This window comes from Asterias amurensis, chromosome 2 (assembly GCF_032118995.1).
Source record: "Asterias amurensis chromosome 2, ASM3211899v1".
Lineage (NCBI taxonomy): Eukaryota > Metazoa > Echinodermata > Asteroidea > Forcipulatida > Asteriidae > Asterias > Asterias amurensis.
This window is the reverse complement of record NC_092649.1, coordinates 30,468,608-30,488,201: the sequence shown is the minus strand read 5'-3', so window position 1 is coordinate 30,488,201 and position 19,594 is coordinate 30,468,608. Positions and strand designations below refer to the sequence as shown.

The 19,594-nt window shown below is 38.9% G+C and overlaps 2 protein-coding genes across 2 annotated transcripts; one reads left to right on the top strand and one right to left on the bottom strand.

Annotated features, from left to right (window-relative positions):
• Positions 1-152: 152 nt before the first annotated feature.
• On the bottom strand, positions 153-19,587 carry LOC139933852 (NEDD8-activating enzyme E1 catalytic subunit-like). Its single transcript, XM_071928085.1, has 15 exons — positions 19,449-19,587; positions 18,369-18,489; positions 17,509-17,589; positions 16,777-16,859; positions 15,428-15,508; positions 15,102-15,145; positions 14,457-14,521; positions 13,819-13,974; positions 12,791-12,893; positions 11,933-12,046; positions 10,708-10,798; positions 7,631-7,712; positions 5,443-5,543; positions 4,620-4,738; positions 153-4,201 (listed from the first exon to the last, which is right to left on the bottom strand). Exons 1-15 carry the CDS (start codon positions 19,460-19,462, stop codon positions 4,116-4,118), a joined length of 1,341 nt encoding a protein of 446 aa, XP_071784186.1. The 5' UTR covers positions 19,463-19,587; the 3' UTR covers positions 153-4,115.
• On the top strand, positions 8,668-9,774 carry LOC139934102 (trace amine-associated receptor 9-like). The gene has a single exon (XM_071928391.1). The coding sequence runs from the start codon at positions 8,668-8,670 to the stop codon at positions 9,772-9,774; it is 1,107 nt and encodes a 368-aa protein (XP_071784492.1).
• Positions 19,588-19,594: the final 7 nt, after the last annotated feature.

Genomic DNA, 19,594 nt, shown 5'->3' with positions numbered 1-19,594 from the left:
CATACCAGCCTGCAATTCGTGCTAATGGGCCTGTAACTTGTGTTAATCGGCCTGTAATCCGTGCGTACCAGCCTGCAATTCGTGCTAATAGGCCTGTCACTTGTGCGTACCGGCCTGTAATCCGTGCGTAGCAGCCTGCAGTTCGTGCTTATGGGCCTGTAACTTGTGCGTACCGGCCTATAATTCGTGCTTATCAGCCTGCAATCCGTGCTAATAGGCCTGTCACTTGTGCGTACCGGCCTGTAATCCACGCGTACCAGCCTGCAGTTTGTGCTTATGGGCCTGTAACTTGTGCGTACCGGCCTATAATTCGTGCTTATCAGCCTGCAATCCGTGCTAATAGGCCTGTCACTTGTGCATACCGGCCTGTAATCCGTGCGTAGCAGCCTGCAGTTCGTGCTTATGGGCCTGTAACTTGTGCGTACCGGCCTATAATTTGTGCTTATCAGCCTGCAATCCGTGCTAATAGGCCTGTCACTTGTGCGTACCGGCCTGTAATCCGTGCGTACCAGCCTGCAGTTCGTGCTTATGGGCCTGTAACTTGTGCGTACCGGCCTATAATTTGTGCTTATCAGCCTGCAATCCGTGCTAATAGGCCTGTCACTTGTGCGTACCGGCCTGTAATCCGTGCGTACCAGCCTGCAGTTTGTGCTTATGGGCCTGTAACTTGTGCATACCGGCCTATAATTCGTGCTTATCAGCCTGCAATCCGTGCTAATTGGCCTGTAATTCGTACAGACCAGTCTGCAACTTGTGCATATCAACCTTCAAAGTACAATTTGAGCGTGCGTATCGGCCTGCAGTTTGACTAAAGTCATTAACCACCGGTGCTCTTGAGAAAGATATTTTTTCACAGTGTCATGTGTGTTATTGCAAACCTCTCTTTTTACATGTAATTCTAATTGTCTTGTCCTTTGGATGCAACAACGTACAACTGATACTGTTTGTTTCGTGATTCACATAAAATAAATGCAATACACTTCCCCGTGGTGTTGTGGCATCGTTGACCACAGATTGTGCCTCCAGCATCACCTTGGAAACCCTTACAAGGGTCTATGTAAATGGTTCTAAAATTCAAACAAATTATTCAGAACAATGAACACTTATTTTGCATTATTATAAAGTATCCTCATGAATTTAGGCTGCAATAATTATTTTATTTACTCCTTTTCATATTTCTCACAAAATGTGAGAAGATAGTTTAAGATATTCTATGCTAGTTCCTTTTACTTAACGGTTCAAGAAAATGTTGTTTCAAAAACTGAAACACGTCTTCCTTGTTGAGCTGTTTGGTGCACAGGACTCAAGTTATGTTGTTGTCCGATTGTGGATTTGAATCCCAGTCATTGCACTTGAGTCCTTGGGCAAGACACTTGCCCATAAATGCTTTTTATGGACGTAGGTCCAGTATGTTGTGCATATTGATGTCAAAGCGCCAATACATGTACTTATATTGTTAAGAGAAGGGGTTTGCCCCAGTGTTGTTGGTGCGGTTTGCTGCAGGTTGCAACACATTACCTGAAGAAACCATTACAAGGTGTTACTTAATAGGGTCTTTCAACTTGGCGTACCTGATGATTAAATCAGTAGACGCTTTTTATTTGATAATGTGTGTGGGCATCCATAATGGATTTCCATTGTTGTGTCATCTCATATGCTTACAAGATGACTGCTGGCAAGGTAGCATATCGTTTGCTTTGCTTCTTGTTATGAAATACAAACTGTGATACAGGTCATTTGCTGTTGGCAGGAATTGTCTGCTTCCAGGCTTTATGGAATCAAGTTTCAAATTCATAGAGCTGCTAAAGTTTAAACAAGCAGTCTAAAATGAACCAAATCTGCTGACCAAATAAGTTTTTTTGCTTAAAAAATACACTGCCATGTGTACAGATTTTGAAAGGGTTCCTGCTTATTTTTGCCATTTGTAAAGCACAATTGGTTAGCTTATACAGTCGCCATAACGAATTGTACCCTGGAATCATGTACTGTTGTGGGGGCAATCGATATTTGGTTTTATTCATTTCTGTTTGGAACTAACATTATGTTTATCAACATGATGTTTTCTAGGACGTCATAAGACACTCTGGTCAGCTCTACTGGCGAATGTTCTTTCAAGTCGCTGATTGGTCATCTATACAGGGATTTGTTTATTACAAGTTTCCTGAAAAACCAGAAGCCAGAATCTAAACGTATTGTACTCGGGCAAACATTCAGATTAAATTAGAAACTGAAAAGACACTGTTTCAATTTACATTTGTATTTATTGATGGATCATCAACTGGTGTTTTCAGTAGCATTAGGCGTTAGACACACACATACCCTCTGTTTATAAATTAGACTTTTTTCTTTAGAAACGAGGGCTGCCAGCAGCTTGTGAAAATATGGCAAACAACAGCTGCAGTAAACATTCTCATGTTCAAATGTAACAAACAAAAGATCATTGTTTTCTATTTTTCCCCATCAATAAAGTAGCCAAGTTGGTCTTGTCTGGGTTATGGTCATGACAGAGAATACTCTCTTTCAATCCCCCCCCCCCTCCAAGTGCTCTCAACTCTAGTGTTGGAGTTGGGAAATACATAAAGGGTGTCAGGGTATCGAAACATGGGCGTGTCACTCTATGTGACTCATTGTAGGCCCACTTGATACTGCATCTCTCCTGTGCTAGGAGTGTCTTTAACGGCCCCTATAATTATTATTATGACTGCACAGAAAAGCTGTTTAAATAGGGGTCCATTGAAGAACCTTGCCGTGGTAACTTGTTCTTTTATGCGTAATGTACAAAAATAACAAGTGTGTAAGTCTAGTGTAGGACCGTGGAGGTAGAATTTACATGCTAAACTGCACCCCAATAAATAGTACAATACAAATTGATGACAAGTAAAAGAAAGTGTCTGTGGCGTTAGTGCGTGATATTTCTACCCTGGTTGTAATTGGCATACTGCAAGTAATCAAACCAATTCCTGCAGTGTGAATGTTATTTATACAGACCTTCAAGAGTGGAACAAACTACACCCATGGGAAGATGCATCACGCCTCGGTTATCAATCACACTGTATCAACATGGCTTGATGGTAACTTCAAGAGTGGAAACCAATATGTGATTTAACAAACCCATTGAATCAGGGGGAGGGGTGTCAGATTTAGGCTGTGCATCCTTGATTTAGTTATGTTGACTGTAATTCAATGACACTCTATGTTCACCCATTGATTTTGCACATGAAAATGTAGCAAGTATATTGGCTAGAGCATTACTGTTTGTTTATGCAGTAACGTTCCAAGTCAACCTGGACGCAGACAAATATGTGCATGGTTGAGGAACAATTTGACATTTGCAAGTGACCATGCATATTTTGTGTGTGCTTCAAATGATATGTGCGTGTTGAACCTGATAACATTACAAATTTTTGGGTTGTGGGTTGGGTGTCAAATTCCTAGTGTTACTGTCACTTTAGGCGACATTTGTGTCTTTACAAGCTTACCACGTCTTAATTTATAATGTGCATGGGCTGACATTATATCATACTGTAAGCACTTTGCACTAATGCACACAAATAGATTCTACATAGGAAATGATTGCACAGATGCAAAATAACTACAACAGAATAAAATGTCAAACTTTTACACATTTTACTTAAGATTGTGCACAAAAACATGAATGTAATTGGCCCATAAGACTTAAATACACAAGTAAGTGTTCCATTCAACATAGCTTTATGCTACAAACCACAATGTTGAGCATGTTTATGGTGTTAATCGCTGAGAGCATCATAACCAATGATATAAAATCATTTCAGAATCATCCATAACACAACAATCCACGGGTTGATTTCACAAAGAAGTCCTCAGGACTCTTTAGGAGTTATTAAAAACTAAAGGCTTTTCCTTAGTAAGGACGGGTAAAACTTGAGATAAGGTTAATCGTAAGTCTTTGTGAAATCCACCCCAGCTGTTAGTGAAGAGTGACATACAGTCTCAAGTCTGTCGCATACAACACCCTCTGTTATTCTTACATTAATTCTAGTGTGTTGTAAAAGAAATCACTCCCATTATTGTTGCATTATTTTACAAACATGAATAAATACTGATGCATAGAAAAAGCTGGGTGTTTTGGTTCCTCACTTGTAAGACAGAGAGAAGATAAGGGCTGCAGGCGCTGTGATGTCAGCAACAATTAATTCCTGCTTCTCTTCAAGTCCAAGCTCTGGGAAGAAAATAGAAAAAACCCACAATAATCAATTGTTGAAGAATTCAAAATGTATGTGCAATAAATAAGCAATCATTGTTTACTGCATTATAAATACACACACCCAAACAAACTCCATGTTAAACATGTAGTATATTGTGACTGAGTAGTTAAGAGCACCGGATTCAAGCTCTGGTGTCTGATCAGCACAGTGTGGGTTCGAGTCCCGGTCAGGGCACTGACTTGTGTCCTTGAGCAAGACACTTGACCGTTATTGCATTTCGGAATGGACATTAAGCCATTGGTGAAGGAGTTGAAATATGTACGTACATGCAGTTGTTTGTTAACAGTTCATGTCTTCATTATCTCTGGTATAAGTATCTAGTGGAAATAAAAGTGGTTGACCTTTCACATGAATATTCATGGTGTAACTGACCTTTGAGTTTCTTGGGAAGGTTTTCCTTTGTCCTAATTCGAATGGCTTCAGGGTTCTGCATATAAAGCGTCTTATTCTTGCCGTTAACTGTTGTAGTGATTCCTGGTGATTTCATCTGTCTGTTAAGCAAAGCATTCAATATAAGGAAGCGTTAATGCAGTATAGACCAGGGCCCAATTTCATGGCTCTGCTTACAGCCGAATTCTGTGCTTACGATCACCATTCTCGGCTTACTGGCAAGCGTCAATTGCGCTAGCTGTGTAAGCGAAGAATGCTTAGTATTGTGGACTAGGCACGCGCACAAGCAAATATTTCACGCTAACCTGTGAAATACTTTTGGTCTAGGTGCCTATTCTTTGCTTCGGTAAAAAGCAGAGCCATGAAATTGGGCCTCGTTAATATCGAAACATCACTGTTAAGGAACAAGCCGTCTCAGCCTACCAAAGTCTAGCGCTTATTAAACAATAAATAACAGACAGCATCATCAAGCAGACCATTCTGGACAAGCTGGCCTTTGCTCTGGTTTAGATAGTTTACTATTACTAGTGGTTCTAAGTGGTTCCAAAGGTGCTCTCCCCCCCCCCCCCAATGTCTTTTAAAATGTCTTCCTCATTAAATCTGTTCAACATTTTCAAGAAACATCTGGAAACTTCCCTTTTCAATGACTGATTGCTCAGAACAATCTGTCTCAAGCCAATACATGTTGTGCCTTTGTACTGTTTCCTTGTAAAGCGCTGTGGTACTCACTACGCCTCGTAAGATTAATTAAAGGTACTTTTTCATTTGGACAATCATTTTTAAAAAATACATGATAAATACTTACAAGCTAGCACTCTCTGTGAGGTGATCTAAGAGATTCTGAAGAGTTGCATCTTCAGGAAACTTCAATACTTGAGGCACTTGACTGCATGCAATACAATCCTCCTATAATAACAACAATTATAAAGGTGCTAATCATCTGTCAACTCACACCCTTACAGAAAGAACATAATATTATGTAAAAAATGTTTGGGTGAACACATCTTTAAAATGGTCGGAACCATCAATCAGACAAATTGCAACCCATCAAGCCATCTGGCATAGACATGAATGATTTCAGCCAGTATTAGTTCATGGAGGTAGAATAGTCCAAGGCAAAGAGATTTGTTTACTGTTTGCAGCTAGAGATTTGTTTACAATTCCCATGTGCTTATTCTGAAAGGATTCCATGGAATTTGTTTTCAGTCCAGGGTAGTTTGATATTTTCCTTATCTCGATATTCCAGGTCTCAACTGGGAATGGATTTGTAATCCTTTTTTAGCGGAGTAAACAACATTTGTTTACAAACAGTCTGTTGACACTAGTATGATGGCTTAACGGATTAAAAACTGTTTAATACTGTTTGATTTGATTATGAACAACATGCATTCAATGTAACACAGATTGTTCTTTGGTTCCGTAAAAACACACGCACACTCATCAAACCAACTCTACTTAATCATAAACTGTTGGGAAAATAATTGCTAACATGATCTTAGCTTTGTAGCAATAATGTTTATTCCACTACACTTAAAATTTGATTCAATTGAACAGTTTATAAAGTATGCTGTGCATGCCTGGAGTGCTTAGCTGACTTGAAAGTACAACAAAGTCAACAATGGCAAATCAAATTCAATGAGTTATTAATGTCACTTGGATGATATTTGCCCGGTTATTGTAAATGTACCTGATATTTTTGTGTACAATCAGTCATTGTCAGTTGAACATTTTTGTTTCATCATACAGCACATTGCTGAAATACAATGCATGTTGGTTGTTTGTGGTGTCTGTTTAATACATTCCAGTGATGCATTGCATGCCCAAAGAGTCATAGTAGAAAAGTTAATGAGTAATCCGTGTAGCTCTTAACGCTAGTGGTGTCCCGAGCCAATTTAAGGACTGTTAGTGGCAGGTCTAAATTAAACTGGCTAAACTTCCGCTTTCATGTTGGCCGGGGCGATAAACATCTCAAGACTTTAAAACGCGCTTTGTGAAAGTTCAAGATGTGAACAAAAAATAAGTTTGAGAAAGTCAGTTTTTTCAGGAAAATCATTTTAAAGGAGAAACAATAATACCTTGTGGGACATGCTTTTTGCTTGGACAGATGTTTAGAAACAGGTTTTAGAATAATGCCACAAATGTAAAATTTATAAAGACAGATAGCACCCAGCAAAGTCCCTGTGTTTTAGTACTTCACAAGTACCATTCTCATTGTACTTGCAACCATACTCAAAATCCATACTTGAAACTCTACTTAGATTGAATCTGTTCTAAAACTCAAGTGACTGAAAATTTATTTGAATTCTGTTTTTAAGTATTCAAGGAGTAGGTAAACAGTAGGACAAGGCCTTATTGATAATGAAGCTTCTCCATTTCCTAATCTACTGCACTATTAGACGGCAAGACCAGTTCTTATAAGAATAATCTAGAACATGTACCGAATTGAGTTTTCACTAACTAAATGCATCCTATGATACTTGAAGCCATTTTTTAGGCTATCATTTTTTGAGAACTTAAAGATCCTCTCAACAGGAATCAACATTAAGAATTGCATTCAATAAAAATCTGAAGGCGGTTTGAAGAGATCTGCCTCACCATTGTAGAAATGTTACCCCAGTTTTTAATTTAGCAATTCCAAGAAGCTACAAACCAGTCTACGGCAATGTCACTGCATTCATTCTGATATTAAAGATGCCCTATAAATGATTTACCCGAAAGTAATGACCCACAAGTAAATTGCTAAATGCGTGGTCTGCCCTCAACCCCCATGCCTCGGTGTCTAAGATTAACCTGCACACTCCCGGCAACTAAAACAACAAACCGCCAACAAAAATAGGGACTGTTGATTTTTCACACTCGAGCTGGGATGTGGAAATCTTGAGTGTGTTTTAAGAAACACACGATCAGTCGTCAGAGAGGCGGCAAGTTTGTGATGTCAATCCTGGTTTCTGAGTAATTGTATCTAATGGAGGTTGCTAACGTTGATTACTCACCTTCTTCTCAGCTTCAAAGGTATACGTATACAAGCCAGCAGTGTCGTTGAATACCATGTAATTGTTGAGTGGGCTACAGCAGCTGTAATCAATAACAATGTCACATGGTTTTAAAGATGGTGGGAATTAAAGATGGTGGGAAATGGTTGAAATGTAAGCTTCTACACCAATCCACACATGCAAAGTACATGTCACACCAACATTGGTGGGATACTGGCAACCCTAGATTTTTAATTTTGTGCACTCATTTTTCATAAGATAGTCTTCATGAGAGTGGGGACAAATTACATGTCTCTAAACTCAAGCTAAACTGGTGTCAATTACCTTGAATTTCATGGCCTTGAATTTCACATTTTGACTGAAAACAAATTACTTGACAAATTCAAATTGTAGTTGTAAAAAAATTCAAATTTTTACTTTAAAGATTTTGGTATACCCAGAATTAACAACGATCTAATTTCATAGAAAAAAAATATTGTATTCTATGTGTCCTTTTTCTCGTTTGGATACAAATGTGACTTGCACTACCTCGATTTACCCACAACAATCTGGATTAAAATTGAACCACATCTTGATTTCAGATTTCGGGCCCTAACAACAAGATCTATACAAACAGAAAATAAATCTCCATAACAAACAAAAGGGATGAGCACCACTCTTTTTTAAAATCAATTAGTAATGCCACAAACAAAGTTAATCAAACGACTAGACCCAGCTACGTGATCTGAATTGAAAAATACCCACGCTGGACAATTTTTAACATCGTCAGAGGCTGCTAATCGAATCACTTTTATGTCATTCATCAGCGTCAGTGAAAAGCTGTCTTGTTCAATAGATGCATAAATGGGAAAAAAACTAGACTTTGAACTTTTCATATTACAGGGGCTTGATGTGACTGAGAGGTTTATATAAAACCGTGTGGGAACTTGAAGCTAGTTAGACTTCACAAAGAAGGAGAGGTTATTATCGAAATGAGCTAGAGTATGACGTTGGCAAAGTTAGTAAGCATTTGAGTAGAATAGACAGCGATTGTCAGAATGATTGATGTTTATGGAAATAGTTTATCTGTAAACGAGACTTTGTTTATGCTGCATCGTAGCTCACTAGACACCATGGATGATACGGTGATGCAGGTCTTGGGTGCATTCAGTGCAGTCATAGGTATCCTTGGTGTTTTGGGGAACTTTGTAGTTTGTGTTGCTATATGCCGAGTACCAGACATGCATACAGTAACTAACGCTATCCTCTGCAATCAGGCAGTTGCTGATTTACTAGGCTCAGTCGTCTTGATGTTGTTTTTCAATATTCCAAGCTCAGAGACACTACCTGATGGTTTTTCTGGATGGTTGTACTGTTATCTCTGGAAGTCTGAATCCATCCTCTGGATGTTTCTTTTAACATCGGCAATCAGCTTGATGCTGGTAACCCTGGAACGCTACCTGGCCATTGTGTACCCCTTCAAGTATCAAGCATTACTAGCATGCTGGTGGGTACCAGGTATTGCTATAACCATTACGTGGATTTTCGGAGTTGGACTGTCACTTTTGATTTTCGGTTTGATTACTTACTCCGAAGAAGAGAAAACATGTATTGTGTCGCTACCTCCCACTTCAAAAAATCCTTTAAACCCCTTCGTGCAGGCAACCAACATTATATCATTTATTGCACCGGCCTGGACGATGCTCTTTGCATACATTCATATCTCTGTCGTACTGAAGCGAAGCGCTAGGCAAACTGACCCGGTTCCAATGAGCACTACTGAATCACATCTTCACACCGGGGCAGGGTCTTCAAATTCAACTCAGACCAATCAAGAGACCAAAGAGGAATCCCTTCTGCGAGCTCGTCGCAATGTCATCAAGACGCTTATCTTAGTCTGTGTTGCGTACTTCATTTGCTGGTTGCCAAACACCATCACCTTAGCAGCCAACCTCTCTGGTATACCTTATGATATAGCCACAGTGTTTGCTGCAGCTAACTCTAGCATCAATCCACTCATTTACGCAATCAAATACAAACGCTTCAGAGATGCACTTAAGACTCTCTTTGGAAGAAAGTCCCAGAGGATTATTGACTATCAAGATAACCATCAACGCATTGAGAGCCTAAGGACAATCACGGCAACACCTACATGTACACCTTGACTATTAATACTAAAGACCCAGAGGATTATTGACTATCAAGATAACCATCAACGCATTGAGAGCTTAAGGACAATCACAGCACCACCTACATGTACACCTTAACTATTTACTGCCAGGATTTCTGTAAACTTTTCAGCTCACCAGCCAGATTAATTTGTTGAAAATTTGTTGTAGAGAATATTACTGCAATGAAACTCTTGACTACCACTACACACATCAAAGAAAACCAATAGCACTCATCATGACGCTACTTTGCCTAGACGAACATTCTACCAGTAACTCTGACACAATCAGCACATCGATGGACCAGTGACCATTAGTAGTCAGTAACACCCAAGTAAAGATAAAGCTTGGATACAGATGTGTATTTAAAGTGAATTTTGACATGTGGACCTGTTTAAGAGTGTTATTGCAGATGATAGATGTATAGTTTCAACTTCTTGGAAATTATCATTCCTATTTGGTGTATTTAATTTCTATAGCTACATGTCTGTATAAAAATAAATGTATGGATTAAATTTAATAATGGATACAGACTCCTTGGTTATCAGTGAATAATGTCACAAATCAAAAACAAATGGGCATTTTAGAAGAATATTTCTTCATTTTAACATTTTAACAACAATAATTACGTTTCATCGGCTCTATAACAAAAAGGTCGCTGGTGCAATTTATATGAATTTCATCAAATTGGTTTTGCATTTTCGGAGCTCCTTGTAAAAGGAGTTTAATAATCATGGGTGGACTTTAAAGTTATTGTTGGCAAAGAGACTCATTCGGTTTCTAAGAAAAACACTTAACTGTGGATTTTGATCAATTGGACAGCGTGTGCACCAACCTCACAGTGTGTTAAATTCATACCATGAAGTCTGCACTTTACTTGGAAGAAGAAATAGATTTGATGAATAATTTCAAAATACCAGATTGACTTACCTTGATGCAATCTTGAAAGCTTCTGTCACACACTGTGCTGATAGTGTTGCATTAGTTGATGCTACGGCTGGTATGATATGCTTAACTACACCTAGGTATACAATAACAGTGGACACATTAGTATATACGGGATTTGAGGCATGGTGACGTACATGTATCAGTGTATATTTGGTTTGCGGTAACACTGTGTGTGTGTCTACTTGCTGGGTAGATTATGTTCTTTTGAAAACTTGATGTCTACTAATGCGGAGTAGTCGATATAAAGTATAGTCTTTTGGTGGACACTATATTGTATGAGCCAATTGAGTACACTGTTTGGTTTGGGTGTTAACTGATATTTACCCAAACCTAATAATTTCAAAGTTATGTGTCCACCATATCCCTCTATGACATGGTCACTCATGTTAATTTGACCAAATTTACCAGAATTGTGGTTTCTGAAAGACCTTGCGCCTTGAAAGACTGGGGGGTATAGCCACTCTAACCAGAAACAAGGTTCCAACGTAACATTCATAGACTAAAAAATATCTGAGCATCAGGCCAAAATGGGTCGTTAACCAGAAACAGTTTGTGACGTAGATGCATCTCTAGCTTGAAGTACATATGTAACGTGCTCAAAATATGCAACCTGTATATAAATTTGATGTAATGGAACTTGGTCATTCATAATTTGATAAACATTTTTGAATTTGTATGCTTCAAGGTTTTTAATTCATAAAGGGATTCCGCAGTTTGTTGGTGGTTTGTAAAGCAGTAAAGGTTGTATTTGCCCTGCTTTTACGAAATAGAAGGAATACTTTGAAAGCTGTTGAATGTTTCCTCATTCAGGTCAGACAGCGTGATTGTTTTTTAGCCGACTGCTTTTGAGAAAATGGCCTTTCTTGAATACACTGTAGAGGGCACACTCTATTGCAAGTTGCCCGTACCAATTGACAATTGTCAAATTACGTAAAAAAGGCCCATGAGTTGATGCTAAACCATGCACTTCCCACCAAAACTCAAAACTTGTTTTATTTACTCACTTAACAAATGTTTAACCTTTCAGCGGCCCAAACCGAAATGCATAGTGGCTGCATGTCTAACCATTTGTCACCCTGATTGCGACACTGTAAATGTCAACTTGATTGTCCCACCAAGAAACGTTTCCTCGTGTCTCACGTAAGCTATACCATATACCATGAGTCACATACTACAATTGTTTCATTTTTCACCCTGCTTATCTCACCTTGTGTCAGTCTATAAGTCACCCCCATGATGTTATATTGATCAGCTCTTTCTTGTGCTTTTTCAAATATCCACTGAATATGTGTTGGATCATCACCATCTATGGCTACATCACCTTGGGAATAAAACAAATTAGAATGATTGAGTTGTTTATATCTTGTTTGTGTATTCAAGGCTTGTAATTCTTAAACAAATCATTGTTGTTAACAAGTTTTGGGACCTACCACACAATAGTTTTGTACTAATTAGTATACATCGTATGTACATACAGTGTACATATAAGGTATTTATTTGTGGAAGTGTCGTGGCCGAGCGGTTAAGAGCAATGAATTCAAACTGTTGTGTTTCTGACCAGCAGAGTGTGGGTTCAAGCCCCAGTCGTGACACTTGTGTTCTTAAGCAAGACACTTAACCTTTGCTTCGTCCTTAGGATGGGATGTAAAGTCGTTGGTCGGGTTCCATGTGTTGTGTAATGCATGTAAAATAATCTCATCCATTGTTTTGTACACAGCGCTCAGCAGGCAGGTTGCATTTTTCGTTTTCACAAAGTGGTGAATAAATTTAAGAATAAATAAATACAAAAAACAAGAATGACAAACATTGTCTGTTCTGTACGAATAAAGAGATCAGCTTTACTTTGGTTGCTCAATCTTAAGTTTTTTTTTCTTTCAAAACAACTGTTTGAAAAATAAATCACTTTTAAAGATAATTTTCTCAACACATGGATATTTTGGTTGTGGGCAGATTCCTCACTTTGTGTGAAGATTTGCTACAAATCAATATGGTCATATACAAATCAAATTCCAGCTATCAATTAATCATAAAATTTCTAAAAATAAATTATCTGTTGGAGACTTACTCCCAAATGGATATTCCTGAGGCCAGAGTAGGACTTTAACATACTCGATACAATGCTCGGGTAGTCTGGGTGTATGAGCTATGGTGCACATCGGAAAATTGATCTGGTAATAGAGAAAATAAAAAGGCATCATACAAAACTAGTGGTAAAGTTGTAATGAGAAACATAGATATTAATCTATTGATAATTTGTGAAGGAAAATGCAGTTTTACACGATAACTACACTATCTCTGGGATCAGTTGTGATAACCTACCACAAATTATATGAACAAGATTTGAATACGTTTCCCTCAATTGTGTGTTAAGGAACCTTTACACAAAACTGAATATTCATGATTTGTTCACCTTTCACATGGTTCATTGTGACCTCCAGATAGATGGGCCTCCACATTGCCATTGGTTGAATAATATACAAGGTTTGGACTGGGATTAGAAAGTGTACACACACTGGTTTATTAGGTTGTACAACCACATGCATGGAGAAAGTGCCTCTGTTGATGTGCTGGGTGTCATGAGGCAAATGATTATGGTCAAACCATAATCACGTAGGTTCACCCTTTGTTTTGCTGTGCCCTTGGTATATCAGATGAGGGATATATACAGGAACATAATTCGGGGCTAACTATGCTACCTAGATGTGTGGATGACCTTCCACACAGATAGTATTATTCCAAAACCTCTGCCCCTTGTAGGGTTTTAAAAGCTTCATGCCTGTGGGGAAACTTTCAACACATGGTGGCAGCAGATACACATGTAGCAGGTAACTTTCAATTGGTTACATGGTTCTGAGCTTGCACACATTTCCAAGAACGATGACTTGACCTGCTAAGTCTACTGCCCTTCATAAAGCCTGTAAGTACAAAAAACGTGCTAAGCAAGAAAAATTACTTGCTTAGTAGAAACAGGTAACAAACAACAATTGCATAGAAATTACATGGTTGTCACTGGTTCCCATCCCATTTTTTTGCTTAGCAAACAAATTTGCTTAGCAGTATTTTCTACTTAATAGCTTGGGCCCTGATCCTTACCTGTGGTGGATAGAGCTCCAGCGTACACTCAATACAAGCCGTCATTCCTGGTATGATAACGCGGGCGTTTCCTTTAAACCCTTCTGTTCCTCCGTCAATCATTGGTACAATGGATGTTGGGTCCACAGCACCATCTTCATAATTTAATAAACTCAACTATAGCGGATATAAAAGAGACAGTACAACATTTGATCTATTAGTGTAGGAAGCACTGTGCCTGTGGTACTAGCTTTGGTGTTGAGATGACTTGAGTTATTGCCTAGAAGAGAGCTTGACCCCCCCCCCCCTCCCCCAAGGCCACAGAGGTAAAGGCTTCTGTTGCCCTGGTGTTGGCCTTGGTGCCCCTTCAAAAGTTTCCAATAAACTTTCATATTTTCCAATTATTATTATTATTATTTTATTTGCCATAACAGTACAAAACATAATACATTGACAATATACCCCGAGATGGGCTAGGGACAACAAAAGCAAATACATACTGTGATCCGTAGATCTGTTGCCCCACATCTCGGGTACACAATAAAATTAACATAGATTTAACATAATATACATGTAGTACACAAAGCATGGAAGTTCCCCTTGCACAAAAAATGGCCTTGCCCTTTTAACATGTTTAAAGATGAAATTCCTGAACTTACCATCATGCTGTTTATCCAGCGTCTTGCGATGATCGAATCCAAACCATTAACCACGATGTGAAACTCTAAAAACAAATAAATATTTCCATACATTTATCAGAACTAACGTATGATTTAAAGCAAGTTTCACAGAAATGAAATGCTGGGAAAGATAACAGTATGCAAAGGCACTCCCCTTGTTTAGAACATTGTGTGTTTGTTTTGTTTACACACCATGCAAACTCAATGAATGGTTTTACATCAAGCATTCACTGCAATTCTAACAAGATCATGGTATTTAAAAGCTCATAGAGCAGTAACACATCGTCAGTGATGCCACAAAAAGACACATTACGCACAAACCAACATTTTAGTTTTAGTTTTAGTTTTACGTTTTAGTTTTCGTGTTGTACATAAAATATGTACATAAGTCGTCAAGACCTTCAATTTCATGAAGTTTCAAAGCTTCAAGAAATTTAGTTTTTAAACTGCGCTAATTATCAATAGCAAACTTAACTGACACACATACCCATTATAATGGTATTTGACTCTTGAAAAAGTCCACCATGTTATAGAGTAGAAAGGCTTCCTTACATGTACATGTGGTGTAAGAGTTGGATAGGTTTATACAAGGTTATTTTAAACGAGAAGAGTTACTTTACTTACGTCTATAAAATGTATCATCATAATCCTGAATCTTTTTGAAATGTCTGAGGTCAACCATTAAGGAGTTCATCATTAACCACAATGAGATGAGTAGGATTTAAGACTTTGCATGGTGGAAGTATTATTACCTAGAGAGGTTTGCGGTAACATCATGTGAAAATGGCCTTGTGCACCAGACTTAAGTTTGGGTGGTTAACTCATCGGGGTGCGGGTTCGAATCTTGGTCATGACACTTGGAAATGGGAAATGGATCTATCCCCACAAGAGCTGTGTTTCTAGGAATGACTAATGATGAAGAACCAGATGAAATAAAGTGTAAAGGATACGGAGTGACATTGCAACCAGGTATTCTGTTGTTGATGAAGTCTGCTGCAACGTTAGCTTTAGGTTTACCGACATCCTTCAATCTGCACATCAAGAAATATAACAGTTTTATTAAAACTCTTGACTACCACTTAACAGGCCTGCAATTTCACAGATACCACGGAAGCCATGGTCTTTGCTGCCCCTGGTCTTGGCCTTGGTGCCCCTTCAAAAGTTTCCTATGGACTTTAAGATTTTCCAATGGAAGTGCCCTTTGCAAAATGAAAATGGCCTTGCCCTTTCAAATCTGAAATTCCAGGCCTGCATTACCTTTCGGAAGAATTGCACAATTCAAAAAGTAGTAACTCATTTTAAAGTCACCTGGAAGTGGTATTTTTTCAAAATAAAGCTTTTGTCACTAATATATGTGTTTTGATAAGTGGAATGTGACTAAACAGTTAACTAAGGTTTTAAAAAATCAGTTCTTATGTTATTTACAAATTTAAGAGTAGACCCCGACCCGAGAGGGCACTGTTCGTGACGTCAATCGAGGCAGACTTTGCCTGTAATGCGTAGAGTAAACACAATTGCAAAGTACATGTCGGACCAAGTCGTGAGTTTGTACGTTTCAAAAACAAAAGTTTTTTGTTTTTTCCGGCAATTCCGACCAGGTGTATTGCTGCTGAATGCAGAAAAACACTTTTTGAAATGTACCAACTCACGACTTGGACGTACATGTACTTTGCACGTGTGTTTACTCTACGCATTGCAGGCAAAGTCCGCCTCGATTGAAGTCACAAAAGGGGTAGGCGGAGTCAGCCCCCCAAACAACTTTATATATTTTTTAAACATATAAATCATGACAAACACTTACTAAAAAAATTGTTTTATTGTTTGTAAGCATATACTCCTATGTTTGAAAGAAAACAAATTCTATTTCCAGGTGACTTTAAGCACAAAAATATTGCAGATAGTCATAAGTTGATAAGGTATTGCATTCTGCTCTACCAACCAGGATACTAGTGGATAATCCCCCCCCCCTGCCTACATCTTTAATGACTGTAGGGGGTAACCCGTTTCGGCCCCAGGAGTAGGTGGCTCCTAGTGGATGATACCCATGCCTACATCATTAGAGACTGTTGTAGGGGGTAACCCGTTTCGGCCCCAGGAGTGGTAGCAACGTGTTCCTGGTGACAGTTGATTTGGTTGATAGCCTAAATCAGTAAAGTGTAGACCTAACCTTGAAGTGGCCGTCCTTGGCCTTGTGATGTTAGGCGATATCGCATTAAAAATCTTTACACAAAATCACAACTAATCAGCTGAAACAGTGTTTGGTAGCGTTGGGTAATAACGTCATACTTCATTTACTTACCTGAATAGAAACTGCCTATTGAGGTTTGATAAATCTATTGTGTCCATATCAATCACATCAATTTGACGGAAACCCATCAGAGCCTGCAATCAAAGTAATAATGTTCATTTCATACAGGTATTAATTTGCCAATTTATTCATTGTATTAAGCCTTGGTTGCTTTTTTTCTTCTTAAAAATGGGTGCAAAAATTTGTATTGTTTTACCAACTAAACATTATTGATGTCAAAAATGTTGACTAGATAAACACTTTTAGATTTATATTCTTAAGAACCACTGTTAATTTCCCCCTAAGCCATTCCTGACTGCTGACATCAAGCCTTTTCACCATGTATCAAATGGAATACAGAACTGGGAGGCCCTAGGGAGGCCCAAAGACTGTTTCTACCCACAGTTAACTCAACGCTCTTTCACACTGTGTCCCTATACCACAGGGTTCTGGCTGCACGTTTCTACTACGGTTTTACCCAAACCCCTACCCCAAAGCAGTGAGGTGTTGGCTATTCCCCAAGATGCTCATTTGCCAGGGCAGACCGAGGGTAAAGCAGTTTAGTGTGAAAAGGCCGGTCGTTATTCCCCGGGGGCAACCAAGGGGAGCAACCCTGGGGAGTCGAGTAGTGTGAAAAGTGCTATTGAAAATGTAGGCTACTCAACTAAAACAAGAAACAAAAATAACTATAACAAATCAGTAGCAGTGGATTTAGAGTGGCTAGAAACTAATTGAGAAACTTACCAAACCCTTGAGGATTTCACATCCCAAGCCTCCTGCACCAACCACTAAGATTTTACAATTATTCAGCATAAAGTCAAGAATCTATACAAAATAAAAAGAGAGAAAAATTACAAATTTATTATGAAATTAAAGTTGTGGCCGAGCAGTGCAGCACCTCAAACTCAGTTTCTGATAGCGAAGTCAAAGACATCGGTTGTCGGTTTGAATCCCTGTTATGAACACTCAAGACACTTAACCATAAATTGCTTCTCTTAACCTAGGTGTATTAATGGGAACACGTCCAGGCTGATATAGTGCTGTGTTGGACCAACCCCTTAGCACTCATATAAAGGAGCTTGATGTAATTGTTGTGTTTTACCCAGTGAGAAAATAATGTTGTAAAACGACTTGATCTAGGTCATAGGCTATTGTGAACTATATAAGACCCCAGTTATTGTTATCACTCTCAATTTCCCTTCCTACAATCAGGTTTTTAAAAGCATCTCAGCAAACACCATTTCCAATCCACTTCTCTTGGACATGTTGGACAGTGAAGGAGAACTGAGACAACATTTATGAGTGAAGTCGCAACTGAAAGTATTGAGGAAGGAACTCCATGTTGAAAGTAGCTACGTGAGCCGTCATATGTTTGAGATCCCTGAGGTGAGATATAAAACTTAATACTTCCCCTTCCCATTTCAGTAATGTTTTTAAACCTCGGAACTGCTTTAGTACACAGCCCACTACCCCCTTCAACAAAATTCACGCTCCAACATCCAGACAAACTTCTGACGTACAATGAATGTAAACATAGACTTAGGAATGGTTCATCTTTGGCTCTTCTTTCTCCACAACATGAAGAGTATCTTAAGATGCATTACCTCTGGACTAGGTTCAAAGTCTGGATGGGCAAAAGGGCCGGTTCTCTCTAATAGCTTTCGGAGATGGGCCCACCTCCCAGGCCAATCTTGTTCCGCCACCCTGCTGGTTTCCATGGCAACACTAAAGAAGAATTGTAAAATGTATACAAATGAGTTATGTTCAATTGTTTATAATGTTACCCAATATGCCTACTAGTACTATGACTCTGTCTGACCAAATAGGCTGTAGTATCATTGTACAGTAGTTTGTTATTTAATTAAAACATTGACTGTGTTTGTATTGTAGGCCCCGAAACAGCATGAACAAGTTCGTTTACGAACAAATGTCATATGTAGTTGAGTCTTACTTGCAAGAGTCCAACCTTACACAATATTCATGTTGTCTCAAGCCAACCCACGCAAGCTTGTTATTAAGTTGTAGTACACACCTGCAACCGCGGACCTCCTATTGTCCCTCTTTTGTTTTGTTTAAATACCCTAACTTTTTGCAACAGCTCCCATTGGTTTTGTACTTGCTTTCCAACTGTGGACTTTTCCCATCCCATGGACTCTATTGTCCTCTTATATTATATAGGTTCCTGGCTTGAGTGTGTATATCTACGCATGCGCACACACGTAGTGCGTACATCTTTATTGTCTTTTATCATTCAAAGGCTGCATTTATTTATAATATAAGTTTAACTTTTTTTAAGGAAGAAGAAACACCCCCCCCATTACCAAGGGAGTCCAGTCAGCATTGCATTGAAATTCATTGCAAAAATTGTATTGACACTGGAATTAATTATGGGGGGGGGGGGGGTAATCAAAACAACCTCACCCCGGCCTGTTACCCCACTACCATTCATATGCATTTGGTTCCCGGTCGTGTGGTAGGGGTGTAGGATCATCAACTTAAAACTTAATCATCTTGTCATCAACACGATCAATCATTCAATCAATCGATCAATCAATCAGTCAATCAAGATTGATCCAAGATTTCACTACTGCACTGGCTTCCCATCCCCAACCCACCGCCGGAAGAGCGGTAATTCAAACCATATTTAGTCGTTTTTCTTGTACAAAACATAGTTTAACACTTACCTTTCATCTGCCATTTGTGTCGGCTTGATCGCAGCCTTAACTTAGGGAAAAGTGATAAACCTTACACTTTCGATCGCGATGCGGCCAAGCTTCTTGCTTCCCTTGCTTGTTGATGAAACAGAGAAATGTTTTCCGTATGACTGCAG

What these genes read in the sequence shown, in the direction of transcription:
- LOC139934102 (XM_071928391.1), top strand. Translation starts at nt 8,668, where the DNA reads ATGATTGATGTTTATGGAAATAGTTTATCTGTAAACGAGACTTTGTTT.
- LOC139933852 (XM_071928085.1), bottom strand. An exon ending in CCTGGTTGCAATGTCACTCC is followed by an intron (nt 15,146 to 15,427) that starts GTATCCTTTACA and finishes GGTTGACCTCAG; the next exon opens with ACATTTCAAAAAGATTCAGG. An exon ending in TGGAGCTCTATCCACCACAG is followed by an intron (nt 12,894 to 13,818) that starts GTAAGGATCAGG and finishes CTCTATTACCAG; the next exon opens with ATCAATTTTCCGATGTGCAC.